The sequence below is a fragment of the Aphelocoma coerulescens genome, chromosome 3 (genome assembly GCF_041296385.1).
Source record: "Aphelocoma coerulescens isolate FSJ_1873_10779 chromosome 3, UR_Acoe_1.0, whole genome shotgun sequence".
Taxonomy (NCBI): domain Eukaryota; kingdom Metazoa; phylum Chordata; class Aves; order Passeriformes; family Corvidae; genus Aphelocoma; species Aphelocoma coerulescens.
Window position 1 is genome coordinate 65,501,044 of NC_091016.1, and position 14,861 is coordinate 65,515,904.

Consider the following 14,861-nt stretch of genomic DNA (forward strand, 5'->3'; position numbering starts at 1 on the left):
CAGCTGGAAACACCTGGAGGAAGAGTCAGTGAGATATTTGCTCGACTCTCTTGATGATTGTATCCAATTAGCTTGGCTTTATCTTCTCATGCAACAGGATGCTTCAATACTGATTTAGCTAAGTAATTACTCAAAAGAACAATTACTTAATTGCTGAACTTGAATATTAACAGCCATATAATAGCAGCTAAATAAATAAAGATTGGTTTTCTAAATCCCAGCAGTTCCCCCAAAAACACATCAGCTAGGAACCTGGACCAGCTTAATCTTATTTGTGGTCATTTGTTCAGTATGTATGCTTCTTCAAGTAGTCCCTGATCATTAATTTTTTACTTAGAAAGTATGTGAAGTTGCAAAATAGAAATGCATTCACTCCAAGCAGAAATTACTCATAATAATACTGTTGCAGTAGTTCAAGAAACTTATTGGTTTTGTAGCAGTCAGGAATCCAAGATATATTTTAAAAGTGCATCAAGCTCAAGCCACTGAAGTATTTTTACTGTACTCTCCAGAGCAATAAAATCAGCATAGAAGTGGGCAGAACAAATCTTCCATATAAACAGAAAACAAACTCATGCTTGTGCTTTCCATTTAAACTCACCTTTAGACATCCCAAATTCTCCCGTTTTAAGGCATTAGTAGTTTTGTTGTGCTTTTGTCATGGCTAATTTGCATCTCCAAATTTCACGGATATCTGCTGGGTGTATTCCAACTAATAAATAATAATAGCACCAAAGATGTTAGTTTGTATCAGATGTCTCTCTAGTACACCTCCCTTTCATTTAACTACTTTTCGATAAGGTGTATCAGCAATTTCCTCTTCTTAAAGCCTTAACTAAAATAATTTTTTTAATCTTTAGCCTGTTGCTTTTAGTCTGTTTAGTATTACACTATAAGCATAATCCTTCTGACACAATCTGATAACTTCAATGATGTGTTAATGTATCAAGGACATCAGCTCCAGGTATGCAGAACACCTTTGCTTCTGTGGACTGCTTGAATTCCACAGAGAAATGTGAACAGATAGGATGTTTCCAGCTGAAGACAGCAACATAGGAAAGAGCAGTGCAGTGTTGTCATTTCAAGTTAAAAGGAAGCAATCTGTTATTGTGATCAGTTACTTAAAGGCTGCTTTCAAGCTAGCTTTGCAGTCACAAATGCTTAAATATTTAATTATTTTTCTAAGAGATCATGAAGCAGTTCCTTGAGTGAAAACAGAACATGCCTGAATTGAATGTACTTCAGTATAAGAATGATAGTTTCATTCACAGGAAAAAACATATCAAAAGTAACATATTTGATGGAACTCTAGCCTTGATGGATGAAGATAAACAGAAGTTGAAATGTAGTGCTGGTTTTGTCACAGGAAACATAATGCAGAATTTAGGCCAAGATGCATTACAAATGTAGCACAGTGTTAAATGCAATACTCAAACGTGTTCCAACCCAGTATGACACTTCTTTGAAGAGTTCTCTATTTAGCAGCGCTGACTAACTTCAGCCATTAAAGTCCAGCTATGAATGGTGAGATGAAGGATTCAGGGCCAAGTGTGTACCTTGCATTGTCACTATGGTATAGATACCAGAAAACTGGTATACTATGTTCCAGGCCCACAATCTGAACTCTTTATTGAGGTTTTTAAGAAAATCAAAGTGCATACTGTCTATCAGTTATTCCTTTGATAAAAAAACATTGCAATGAATTCAACATGGCCTTCTTGTTCCTATTCCTATTTCTCTTATTCACCACTCACTACTTCACTATTCATTGTTTCCCCTTCATCAACCCATGATGGTTTTCCCAAGTGTAGCAGAGATTTTGCATAAGCAAAATAAACAGTATTTGATCCCAGATAACAGATTAAATTAGTAGTGTATACTGACTGCTCTCAGATGAGTCACTTTCTACTTCCAGTAAGACTCTGCATCCAAACCTTGAATGTCTAGTGCTTGACAAGTAAATTATTTCAGTACAGCTTAGTTTTCGCTCATGTGATGGAGGAAGGAAAACAGGCAGCTTCATTCTCTTTTAGACAGACTCAAATGAACACTCTATTGCATTTGCAACCTACACAGGCTGTTTCCTCCTTCCATGGTGTTATTCTTCCATGGAACCAAAGGACACTCTGTTCTCTGCACCCAGCAGAGAAGACAAATGCTGCTCTACCTATGGACTGCAAAGGAGGGAAGGAGGGAGGGAGGGAGAGAGAGCTTTGTGCCTTCCCTGCTTCTCCCTCACTCCAACTTTGTGCTCTGTTCAGATGCAAGGTGACCCTAAGCAGTTACATGTGTGGACTTAAAGATTACAAGACAGAAAGAAAGTGGATGGTCCCTTTTTATTTCTCCTCCTGTATATGGAACTCCTTTCTGTCTTTCCTGGGTGCTCCCTCTGTAGACTGATGAACAACAGGTCAGAGGAGACGGAAAGGCTTTTTACCTGCCAACCCCAGAGTTCAGGATGTGTTGTTTCTCCTGCAGCAGTTGATGACACCCTAACAACCTTAGCAGCACTGGAGCTGCATTCCTACGCTGTAACAGGGGAAGCAGGACCAAGGGCCTGAACTAAGGTCTTGGCAGGTAAGTGAAGGAGCAACCAGTATCAAAGAGCTTCATTTGCAAGTGTACGTCTTTGTAATGTTTAAGTCTTAATATGTGCTCTGCTTTACCTGGGAGCTTAAACTTCCAGTTTTTAGAAGAGTATTTGAGAATACCTATTAGCTCTGCCAAATGCTTTAAAAAATGTTGAAGAAACTCATAAATGCAGAGAACCTATAAAGAAAGATTATTTGTGCTAAAGATGTCTCAGAGCTGGGATTTCTTCTTAGAGCTGAGCAGAAGTTATTCAGATTAGTGGGGGAGGGAGAAGCTTTATGCTACAAACATATGTTTTTTAGCAAGACTTAGGGTGACTGAGAGCATCATTGTATGGTGAATATTTAATATTCAAAATATGAGCTTGAGATTGGAAAGGGGATTTTTTACTTGGTTGCTTGTTTTCTCTCAACTGTACACATTTCCTGATGAAAGGAAATTTCCATCTCCTTACTACATTCCACTTCTTAGGCTTAATTATCAGAACCAGGGTTTCCATATGAATATCTATGTCACTCAAAACATACTTTATTTCAGTGGTTACCAGGAATTGTGGGTTTGCTGGCAATACCATGTTCCAGAACATTCACAGAGAACACACACAGAGGAAGTCTTCACCACTATAGCAAATCTAATTTAAAAGATATTTGCAGAAAAATGTGATTCTAGTTAGCAGCTCAAAAAAGAAAAAAAAAATTAAAAACATCCTTGCATAAAGGAAGTCTTTCTTTCCCATGCTTGTGATAATATGAGGGTAATGGATGCCTTTCTGCTCAGAGGCCAGTATGTTTTATTTTTTGGAATGGAAAACAAGTTTAGGTCAGAAGAGGAAATCATAAGGAGCTGCCACATGCTAAGTTCTGTATTTGAGCCATCTACTGCCACTGTATCTCGGAGAGAGAAAAGGGAAGATTCATAAAGATGGAAAAACTATCCAGACTGGTGGGGCATCAAAGCCCCATCAATGTCCAGTTCAGAAGTGCATATTCCCCCTACTCATACTGTTGCTAGCATTCTCAGTTAACTAAGTGAAATCACTCCAAAAGTGACCTCTAAGTATTTGCCCATATTTCAGTGGATAAACTGTGAGCTTCTAAAAAACTTCATGTGGTAATAGCAACTGTAAATTAATATTCATCAGAGTTCAGGGGAAAAGTAATTGTAAAAGTTTTTCTCCAAAATTTTAGAGGCAAGAGTGAAAAATGATACCCTATATAGGACTATATCTTTTAAAAGTTTGCATTACTATAGTCATTGTTTTAAATTAACTTTCTCTAGACAAAATAAAGTGTTGTACTACATTGCAGCCTCACTGTTAGGAATGAAGAGAGAGGAGACAATGCAGGAAGGCCAACACATACGACCAAACTGGAGAGTATCCAAGTCATAGAAGAATGGTAAGTTGGTCAAACTGTTGTGTAGTAAGTATTTTGTCTTTAACTAATATCAAGAATTGTCTTGGGTTAATTCTTTGGGAATGTCCTCTTAATTGCTTTTCCTCCAAAAAATTCTATATGAAAGGAAGCAAAGTCTGTCCTGACAATGAAATGACAGCAGAGACCTTCATAAGTCAAGCTTATTTACAGTTTCTTATTTGTGGGGAAGAACCACTGGGAGGAATGGAAGGTGCATGGGTGGTTCCATATGTGAGTCTCTTTAAGAAGCCTCTGCTACCTGTGAGAGCATTTTTTCCTGTCTATCCAGACAAGAAGAAAAACTAATTGTCACAAGTGTACTTCATGACCAGGTTTTTAATATGGGCGCTTTCATAAAACAGCTTGAACTATGGTTTCACTGGAATTAACCAAAAAACATATACCTTGCAAACTGGGTTAAACACACTAAAAGTCTAAGCTTCTACTTCTGTCTAAAGCTTGGGCCCATGTTTATTGTGTGGGGAAAAATGGTAATCTATCAGGGACCCTGAGTTCTCTAATCCCATAAAAAGGAAATTAAAACTTTAAAGAACATATGTGATGGCAAAAACAACCCAAACAACTCATTTCCTTTATTGCTAATCATGGTCTTTTATGAGAAGACAATATGATATTTTTCTACAAAATACTATAGTGAAGAGAGCTTCCCAACAGACAATAAGGAAGTTTGTCAGCTCCATCCACCTCAGCAGGTTCTTTGCCCTCTCCTCAGCAGACAATGCAAAGTCCTGAGAGGACTGTTCACCTTAAAATCTGTGTTTAATCTTTTTTATTCAGTTTACCATTACTTTGCAAGATAGTTTAAACATTAAAAACTTTGTGATTCATCACAAATAGCTTCCCATCATCCAGTCTGCCTTGCATGCAGAGTAGGAGTTGATAAATTAACTTGAACAGAAATTATGTAGACAAATGTCACTTATTGTGCATCACGGTTATACAGAAGCTATTGACAACAGCTAGTAAAGTTCTTGTGTTAGATCAGGAAGGAGAGGGTGAGTGCTCAAAATTAAGTTTGAAACTATGTTTAACTGTTAAGTAACCTGGAGAATGACTTTCTTAAGCTATTCATTGGTACATTATTGGATAAGGAAGGCAAGTAAGTCTCATCACTTACCCAGTGCCTCTACTGGTAAAAGCCACAAATATTTTCCTTCAGGAAATGGGAATAAGGACTTTTCCCCATTTCTTCTCTTTCCAGTTTTGCCAGCAAAATCCATCACATCTCATGCCAAAAGATCATCATTCAGGTCAATAGCATGAAACAGAGGAAAGCTTAGCAACCCTTAGGTACAAGCACAGAGAAATATGCTAATTTAAAATCTCTCTGAATTACTACTTTGTTGGGCCACATTAGTATGCTTTTGGCTGCCAAGAGCCTTTTGTTTTTCTTGTTCTTCCTAAACCAAATCATGTACTGTCACCATCAGAGGCAGGCAGGGACATCAGGTGTCATCTAAACTCCTCATGAAATAGAGTCTATTTCCAGTTTCTTGGAATCTCCTTTAACTGCAGAGGCAGGAATTCATTGCTGTTGTGGGATTTTGTCTTTGAGCAACATGGCTAAGAGCACTACCAGAAAACTCGTAGAAAGTCAAGTGCATGTCTCGTAGCATTAAACACGTTTAGTGGGCTATTGGGATAAGGGATGCACAAGTGAAGAGCAAACGAAATTCCCCTGTCACTGCTGAAGCCTTGTTGCTTCCAGTTTTCACTTTAGACTAAAGTGCAGTTGAAAGGGGAATTTTTGGATGAATGTACGAAAACACTGTTACAAAAATAGTAGCATATTTGTAATGATATTTGCTTTTGCAGCCAAAACCCTACTGCAGATGAAATTTTGTCTTGGGCTCAGAATTTTGACAAGATGATGAAAACACCAGCTGGGAGGAACCTTTTCAGAGAGTTTCTTAGAACGGAGTATAGTGAGGAGAACCTGCTTTTCTGGCTCGCATGTGAAGATCTGAAGAAGGAACAGAACAAGAAAGTTATTGAAGAAAAAGCAAGACTTATATATGAAGATTACATTTCTATACTATCACCAAAAGAGGTAAAGCTGTAAATGTTACATTTGCATTTTCTGTTATCCCAGAGCAGAAATGTTATATCCTGGACTGCAAGGTGAGGGTCCGAAAGTCTGTCATATAAAAGTCTTAGTATGAACAATAAATCAGGAAAGGAAGGGACAGAAACAGTAGAGATGCAGGCACTGGGCCATTTAGCATTACCAGCTGCAACACATCCAAGTTCTCTATAAGGCTGAGAAACTCCAGTAAGAGAAGGCTGAGAAACAGGTTTGCTTCTTTAGTAACGCTACATGTCTGACAGAGAGAGGAAGTAAGTAATGCAAATGGATTTCTGGAGAAAAAGCACGAAAATTAAGGAATTTAAATCAGAATCATTATAGATTTATCTGCTGCTACAGCTGTCTGGGAGAAAATCCAAATTTCCGCTGGTTATTCCTATGTGAGAGTCCAAGAATGAAAATGACATATTTTATCTAATGAAACATATAATATCTAGGAAATTATATAAGATTTTCTTCAACCCTTTAACTGAAATAGACAAATTTTGAAATTATCTTTGCCTGTAGTAAAGAAAAAGCAAAGCTACCAAACCGTGTTTTGTAATACAGAGAGATATATAAATATATAAGCACTATAGAAGAGTTTTTCTTAGGCCACATCATGTACCTTTATCTTCTTCTCCTTGTCTCTGTGCATTGCATTTGAATTCCTACTCAATGGCATAATTTATGCTCACTGTGGACCTTGATTCCTACATTTTACTTCTTCACTGTGTTCAGTAATAATTTGCAACTTAATCCATATGAATGAAGCCAAGTGATTTATAACTCCATTATCTTCACTTGTGCCATAGTGTCTACTTTTGCTTTGGGGTGAAATACAATTGCCAGTACAGCAAGCTAATAATAAATTTTTCTTCTAATACATATTTTTACCAGATAGGTATGTGATGAATGCTCAATTGTCTTTTTAAGCTAAGACCAATGAGCATTTAAAATGCAGACACTAACTAAGCATTGTTTGACTTAGAGTTTAACAAAGCTACTCGCAAACTTGGCGCACTGGATGCATACGGATCTCATCAATCCAGTTGCTCCTGCCCATACTGGAAATCTTAGGAGGCAAACAAGAACTGTTTGCAATGCATTAGAACAGCATGGGAACTGAAAAATTCTTGTTCATCCAGGCATCCCATTCCAGATGTTACCTTTTGGCATAAGAGCTAAAATATTTAGCATGACTCATTCAGTAAAGAAGTTATTGAGGCAGAAGGTCTTAGTGTTCTAAACAGATACTTTGTATTCATCTGTTTAGTAAGAAAATACCTTTAGTAATCCCAGCTAGTTTTGCCATCTGGCTTTAGTGAGTCACTGAAAAAATACAATGCAAACTAACAGTTCCATAATTAATTTTGGTTTTTTACATTCTCTAAGTGCAATTAACTTTTATTACACTCAGTGGCTCAAAACCCCACTATCCTTCCAAATTTGAGGGGTTTTTTATCCCAGCTACTATGTTTGACATTGAAGAACCAATTAGATGCACAAACTGTTTTTGTTGATATAAATGTGTGTGCCTGTGTGTCAGGGGGAGAAATGCTTAAATCTTAGTGTGTCCTTTCTGTTCTGCAGAAATGAATGGCCTGGGCTTGAAATCTATTCAAACACATGGTTGCAACACTGCCACTCAAAGCTACCATAGCACTGTAGTCCTGCCCACACTCACTGGCTGAGCAGCCCCAATGGTCTCTCATAGTTGTGTCGTGTATCTGATAACCAAGTGACAGCAAATACTGGAGGAGAACAAGCTTGTCTGCTCTGTCAGTAGCATACTCCAATATGCCAACAAACCAACAATGCCAGATCCTACAGCTGGTACTGCAGATAGAATGAAAATGTATATTTACTTCTCAGTGCTGTACCACATCACACCAGTGTATTTCAGAGTGCTTCACCATATATGAAAGCACAGGCTCACACATCCTAAGATATTCTGCGTTTCCATCTTGGTTACCATCCTTCATGTGTCAGGGTATCTTACATGGATCTTAATACATGGAGCTTTCCAGGGTTGAAGTCAATCCTTCAGAAACTATGAATATCTTCCTGTGGTTGCAGAGCAGTAGAGTCAGATTGCAACTTGGTGTAAATCACAGTATCTTAACTGATCTCTGCTTGGCATTTCTCTACTCAGGAGTTTAGCCCTTTTCCTCTTAGCTGAGTAAATCCTTGCTGGCCCCAGTGGGCTTTGCTGCTACTGCCATTTCATTTAATCCAGAACGCATTAATTTACTAGGTTTTAGAGCATTTTATGGATAAATTGTACATTCACTCAAATTTCTAAAGGATATTCTAAAATCATCTGTGCATTCATCCCAAGCATAATATGTCCTTTTCTGCCTAGGCACAGGAGTTCATCACAAATGGTAAGTAAATGAGAAGCTAAAACTGAAACTTGCTATCAACTTCAATATGGATATATGATCTCCTGAAAGTATAAATTACCAGATGTTAAAGAATCCTGAAAAGAAGAACAAATCTGAAATAGTTAATATTAATGGAGAGATTAACACTATAAAAATGATAAAATGCCTGGGTAATTTATAAAGAACAAGCGTAGTGCCTGAAAAAAAAAACAGAAAAAAAAATCTCTAGGGCAGCCAGATAAGAATGGTGAATAGGAATCTTTCAAAGGTTTAACCACAAATGCTCAGAAAAAAACCCTGCAGCTCTCTGAATGAGGGTAATTCAACATTCATTTCAGAAAAGTAATTTTAAATACATATACATTTTTAAGGTAAAATAATATATTTTCAAAAACTGCAGCTGCATTTCACTGTACAGACCTTAGGATGGATGCAAAGACCAAGTCAAAATTGAAACAGAGTTGATGGTCTCAGTGCATTACACAGCAATTGTGTGATGATTCTGAAAGAAGCACAGAGCATTACTTGAGTAACTGATAAACTCAGCATGTTCAGTGGAGCCCTGAGAAATAAAGATACATATTACAGCTTTTCCAATGTTATTGTTTTATTATTCTGTGCTCATCTTCTTCAGGTTAGTCTTGATTCCCGGGTGAGAGAAGTGATCAACAGAAACTTATTGGATCCCAGCCCTCACATGTATGAAGACGCCCAGCTCCAGATATACACCTTGATGCACAGAGACTCTTTTCCAAGGTTTTTGAACTCTCAGATTTATAAGTCTCTTGTTGAAAGTATTACAGGCTCTACTTCTGAAACTTAGTTTTAATTTTCAAACAAAATAACTTGATTTTTTTGGGGGGGGTGGGTGGGATGGAAGAAAAGTAGTTTAATAACATCTGCAGCTGGGTTCCTGGAGAACTACAGTTTAGCACTACTCAGGCTACTGTGAAGAAAACAAATACATATTATGGTCTCTGTCTACATTTTTACCAAGGTCCTTCTTGCTCAAGATGGCGTGGGAGGGGAACAATGGATTTGCCAAAATACATTTGTTTCACACTCCTTTCACCCTACTGCAGTCAAGATTGCAATGATGTATTTGTAGTTTTATGAACAGTCTCCTTGTGTATCCTCACACTGCATGTGCAAGGTAAAACTGCTTCACTTACCACTTAGTTGTTGCAATATTTAATCCAATAACATAAATTATATCTGTATTTAAAAACTTTTTTTTGTGCAATACAATCCTATGGTACATAGAAAAAATTGCAGCAAACCAGAAAGAGGCTTGCATTTTTTAATATCACTAACTAAAAAGCCAATTTTTAAGGTGTAGCATTACTCTACATGCTCTACTGAGTACAATACACTGACTTTTTGAAGCCAATATTTCTGTACAGAGAAAAAGAGCTATTTATCACTGTTTATTTAAAATAAATCAAGCGGAGGATTCCTCTGGGTGTTCACTGCCAAAACTGTGGCATTTTCATTACAGAGTTTGCAATGTCAAAGAAAAAGAAAAATAAAAGAAGAAAAAAAAAGCACAAATCACTTAAAGGGATCCATTTCTGGGTGACACAATCTATGCGCTGATATTGTTTAATTGTTAAAAGAACAAAGATTTTCAATGTACATTTCAGATGTCAGATACTGTAATTGATTTATTAAAGACTGGCTATCCAGTTCTAACACTGTTGTATAATGTTATGTACTTCAGAAAAAAAAAAAAAAGAAACAAGAAACAACACAAAAAAGCTTGATAATTTAGTTTTTTGAATAAAGAAATTTAATAAAAGATTGCCTACATGTAGCATTTTAGAGCATTTTAGAACATTTTGATGAATTGCATCTGTTCTGTAAGATATTTTTTTTTTGAAAGCTAAATCCGGTAAAAAATGTTTTTAAATGAAGTAATGTTTTACGAGGTGGCGGGTTAAAGAAGACTTATCTTAGCTTCTAGCCTCATTTATTTTGAATAACTCCTTGAAAACAAGGGGTTTGGAAAGTAATATTAAACCAAACTTCAAGGGCTCCTAAACCCACAGATCTTACCCAAGCAAAATGCCTATGGAAACACAATGGGTATCTTTCCTGGGTAAAGATTCCTGTACTGAGCCCTTAATGAGAGCTAAGGCAGCACAGTATTCCCATCACTAGGCTGCCATGGTGTTTTTAATAGGTGTTTGCTTGGCCTTTTTATCAAAAATTGTCCAGTTTCAGGACACATTTTGATGTTTAAAGAGACAGTGACTTGGAACTTAAAAAAACCCCATCTTTCATACCTACCATATACAAGCAAAATGAGTGTTAGCATCCCTCATAAACTGCTAAGATATACCAAGAAATCGCTCTGAATACTTGTTAAATATATATATATATGTGTGTGTGTGTATATATATATATATATATATTTAATACTGACAACCATACTAAGACTTAAGAGGCAAGGTTCTTCTCACTTACATAGGACTGAACATGGCATAAGCCCATCACTTTTGATTGGACTGGAAGGTCTGGCAGTTGTGTCCTTGAGTGGAATCTGGCCCAAACACAGTTGGCTCCAACCACTCAGTTACTTCCTGCGGGCAGCGTCCGGTGCCGGCTTTGGTGGGAGCTGCTGCTGCCGAGGCAGGTCTGCGGTGACACAGTGACTGGGAGGATACAGGTCTTAGTTTATCTTCTGGGACTTATTTTTTTCCCTTTGTTTTACTACCTCTCATTTTCTTAATTTATTGAACATGCTTCAGATAGCAGGTTTGGGGAATTTTTTTAGTCATTCTTTTTACTTGAAACCTGTGTGCTTTTTTTGGATATATATATGAACAATTAAACAAACTTTCTTAAACTCATTTGGTTTTGTAATTTATATAGAATTCAGGAGATGATTAAAAGGGCTATTCTCTATTCCCTATGCAAATATTTTAACTGTTGTAGTGTTTGACAAAATGGGATCTAAAACAAAAATCTGCAAAGTGGAAAATCAAATCTGTTTACAGTGGCATTGCTGACTATCCTACCATATTCAGCACTTTTAAATATTGTTATTTATGAAAATGTAGTTTAAAATGCAAGACAAAATATTTATAAATGTTTCTTTTAATAAATACCTGTTTTGTCTGAAAGTGCTACCGTGTTATGACAACTTTATTCATGTTGGTTAGCTACTTACCATTATGAATAAAATATTCAATTATTATACTGATAGAATATGAGCTATGATGTTTACAAATCCTGAGGGGGGAAAATTCAGTGAGAAAGGACTGCCTCCTTCTACTGTGAAATTCTGTTAGAAAAAAAAATTTCTCACTTTTTTCTTAATTGGAATTTAACTATGGTCCTATATATGTCTAGTATCATTTGACTAGTTATATTTACTTGGTACTAAACATATACAGCATCATATATGTATATATTTACATAGTGTAATTTCAAGTTGTTGGTGTTTGAGGCACAACACATTTAGTGCACACATCTAAGCAATGTGTAAGAGACAAAACTGCATGCATAAGTCTTGACAAATGTAGACTTGAATATTCTTAATGTTACTATTTGATGGTGGCCTGCTAATCATAAGCTATCTTTATAAGATATTTCACACAGGTAGAAGTTCTTGTCAACACAGACAAGTCATCCTTTCAAGACAGTTATAAAGCTAGATGTGCAGGCCCTAAAATATTACCTTAATTTCTAGCATAAGATTCCAAAATCTGTATTTGGAAATTGTGACATCATTTTGAAAAATATTACACCAATCTTCAGTGTAATACAGCAATGAAATCACGTTCAAAATTTATTGTCTAAAATCCTCTATTGGGAAGGATTTAAAAATTGAACATAGGATGTAAAGTTTCTTTCTTGGAGCAAATGCTCATATTAAAATGTTTAATATACATTTTGTTTATCGGTTTGGGTTTCCCAAATTTTTTTATGACAAAAATGGATGTGGTCCAAATGGACAATAAGTCACGGTGTAACATGATCTCATTGCCTATCATACAGTTCTTTGAACACAAATTGTAAAACAGTCAAGCTATTAAACTGATTTATTGTGCATGCAGTGTACAATACACTTTGAAAAACTGCCTAAATACACTTATTCTATAGCTTGGAATAAAATAAGTATGTATTTAACTTGTATTTCAGTTTTTCATGAGAATGTATATAGCAAGTGCACTACAGAAAGTGAGTTATGTTTTTGTCACTTTTACCAAGTGTTTAAAATTTCTGTCAAATAGACCCTAATGCCAAAGAGCCAAAAATAAGCAGAGCATTTCTGTACCCTCCTGTCCTTCAGGCTGCAAAGAAACTGAATCTATATTGTGTTACACGTGTTCAACTTAGCCGTTTACAGTCGGCTTTCACATAACTGAGCTTAAAGTAGCTTGGGATACCCAGGATGAAGCAAAACATACAGACAGTATTATGAGCATTCAAATTAGCCTGAAGGCACATGTGGTATGAAGGGCACTAGAGGTTTGATGGAGAAAAGACATTTGAAAAAGAAAAGAAAAGAAAGATGGCTGCAGGTTAAACAGCCGCAGCATGGTACTATGGAAATGTGGCCATAGTGTGTCCAGGTCCACAGCCAGTCCATAACTCACTTGAGTACCTGTGGATTACATATAGTCCATTTGCAGGATGACAGAAAGTGGACACAAACCAGACTTCAGCTAGCAATAGCTATTTTTTAAATTAAAAGCATGCTGAAGTGCTGCTAGGCTGTGGTCTAAACCAAGCAAATAAAGGAGACCTAAACTCTACCTTCAACAGCCAGGCTTTAAGATGTCACCTCATGCCGAACTTGATTCCCTAGGCAGCAAATTCAATTACAAGGAACATTTGTCTGTGGAGCCAATACCTAAAATCAGGTGGGGGGCTTTTTCAGTAAGAGCAGCTTGCTGGACTGACCATGCTGTGAGCCCACTCAGGAACCCACAACTTCATGTGCAGGAAGTGGTTGCAAAAGCCATTTAGCAGAAGTATTCCACAACACCAATTCAAAAGCAATCAAAGCTGATACAAGAAAGTCTCTAACTTCAGCTACTCTCTACATCACAAGGAGTAAAGCCTCTATTTCCACTGTGTCTGTGAGCCTTCTCCTGGCATTGTTGACCCATCCAACAGAGCCTGAGTCCTTATCAAATCCAACAAAGCAAAAAATTAAGGTTACGCATAGACAGACAGCTGCAATGTCTTCTCCAAGTTGATTTGAACCATGTCTAACTACCAGCTTCCAAATAGGGTTTTTCTCAGCCTGTAATGCTGGGTTTTTTTAGGAGACACAAGAGTAGCCCTGTAGCACATCCTGAGACTTGGACACAGCACCAAAAGTCCGATCCTGTTCACCAATTCCCTGAATACATTTGCAGTGACAAAGCATCAGCCCTGTTCAAACATGTCCTGAATACTTCTGCAGCAGTACAAGTGATGTTGGTGGGATGAAAGAACAAAGCTGGACAAAAATTTGACAGAAATAGGGTCTGCATATTACTTTAACATTATACCAAAAGCCAGGTTTGCCCCTTCCTTTATCCACGAACTCACTCTGTAGAAACCCAACCTTTTAATTTAAAACAGGAGTATGATTCTGGTGATTCAAGTGCTGACCATCAGTCTCAGACTACTTTCTTTCTTTTCTTTTTTTCAAAAAAGCTTTATCTTAAATTACTCTTTACTCTAAATTTCCTGAGTTTTCCATAGGTCTCTTCACAAGCTGGGCTCACACAGCAGTTAGACTCTCATTCATTGTTACAGAACATCAAAATATTATGTCCGTTAAAGCATTAATTTGGTAATTTTTCCTTTATGCTTCTGGAAGAAGACTTCAAGGAGCTCATGGGCAGACAGTAGTGGGTGCAAGGGAAGCTTTTGGTGGGTGAGATTTCATAAGTGATGGCCTGGGGTTTTTATCAGTGTCAGACAATTCACACAGACTGTACACTCTCCACAAAGGTCTTCAAGTGTGATTTTTACTTATAAATTATTGCTACACTGTATTTTGCCAATATACCTTATACAAAATTGTACATTTAAAATTACAGGAAAACATTTTTATCTAACCATTAATTTTAATGTTTAATATTTTGAATAGCAAATTCTCACACTGGCCTTTGGATTTCCATCATGGAACAAAAACTTCCAAGTTTTCTTTTTTGACTACCAAAACTACTTAGGTTTTCAAGAATCACTCTTGCTTTTGATACTACATTACTGAAAATAAGAATTTACTAACGTTTCATAAGGCAGTTACTGAACGATTTAGTTGTAAGATATGATTGCCTAGTTCCAGTAAGACATGAACAAGGACAGAAGAAAGGCAAGGAAACAACACTGACTCCTCCAATGATTGTATTATAAAATGCTGCCTAATAAAATTTT

At 36.8% G+C, this 14,861-nt stretch overlaps 1 protein-coding gene across 2 annotated transcripts in view; it reads left to right on the forward strand.

The window, feature by feature from the left end:
• Positions 1–9,303, forward strand: part of RGS17 (regulator of G protein signaling 17) — a 68,908-nt gene extending 59,605 nt beyond the window's left edge. The window contains exons 3-5 of one of the 2 annotated variants that reach the window (XM_069008550.1): positions 3,900–3,989; positions 5,844–6,078; positions 9,115–9,303. In XM_069008550.1, coding sequence (XP_068864651.1) covers positions 3,900–3,989; positions 5,844–6,078; positions 9,115–9,303 — 514 coding nt within the window. The remainder of the gene's footprint in view (positions 1–3,899; positions 3,990–5,843; positions 6,079–9,114) is intronic. The other variant, XM_069008549.1, reaches the window with a different exon arrangement.
• Positions 9,304–14,861: the final 5,558 nt, after the last annotated feature.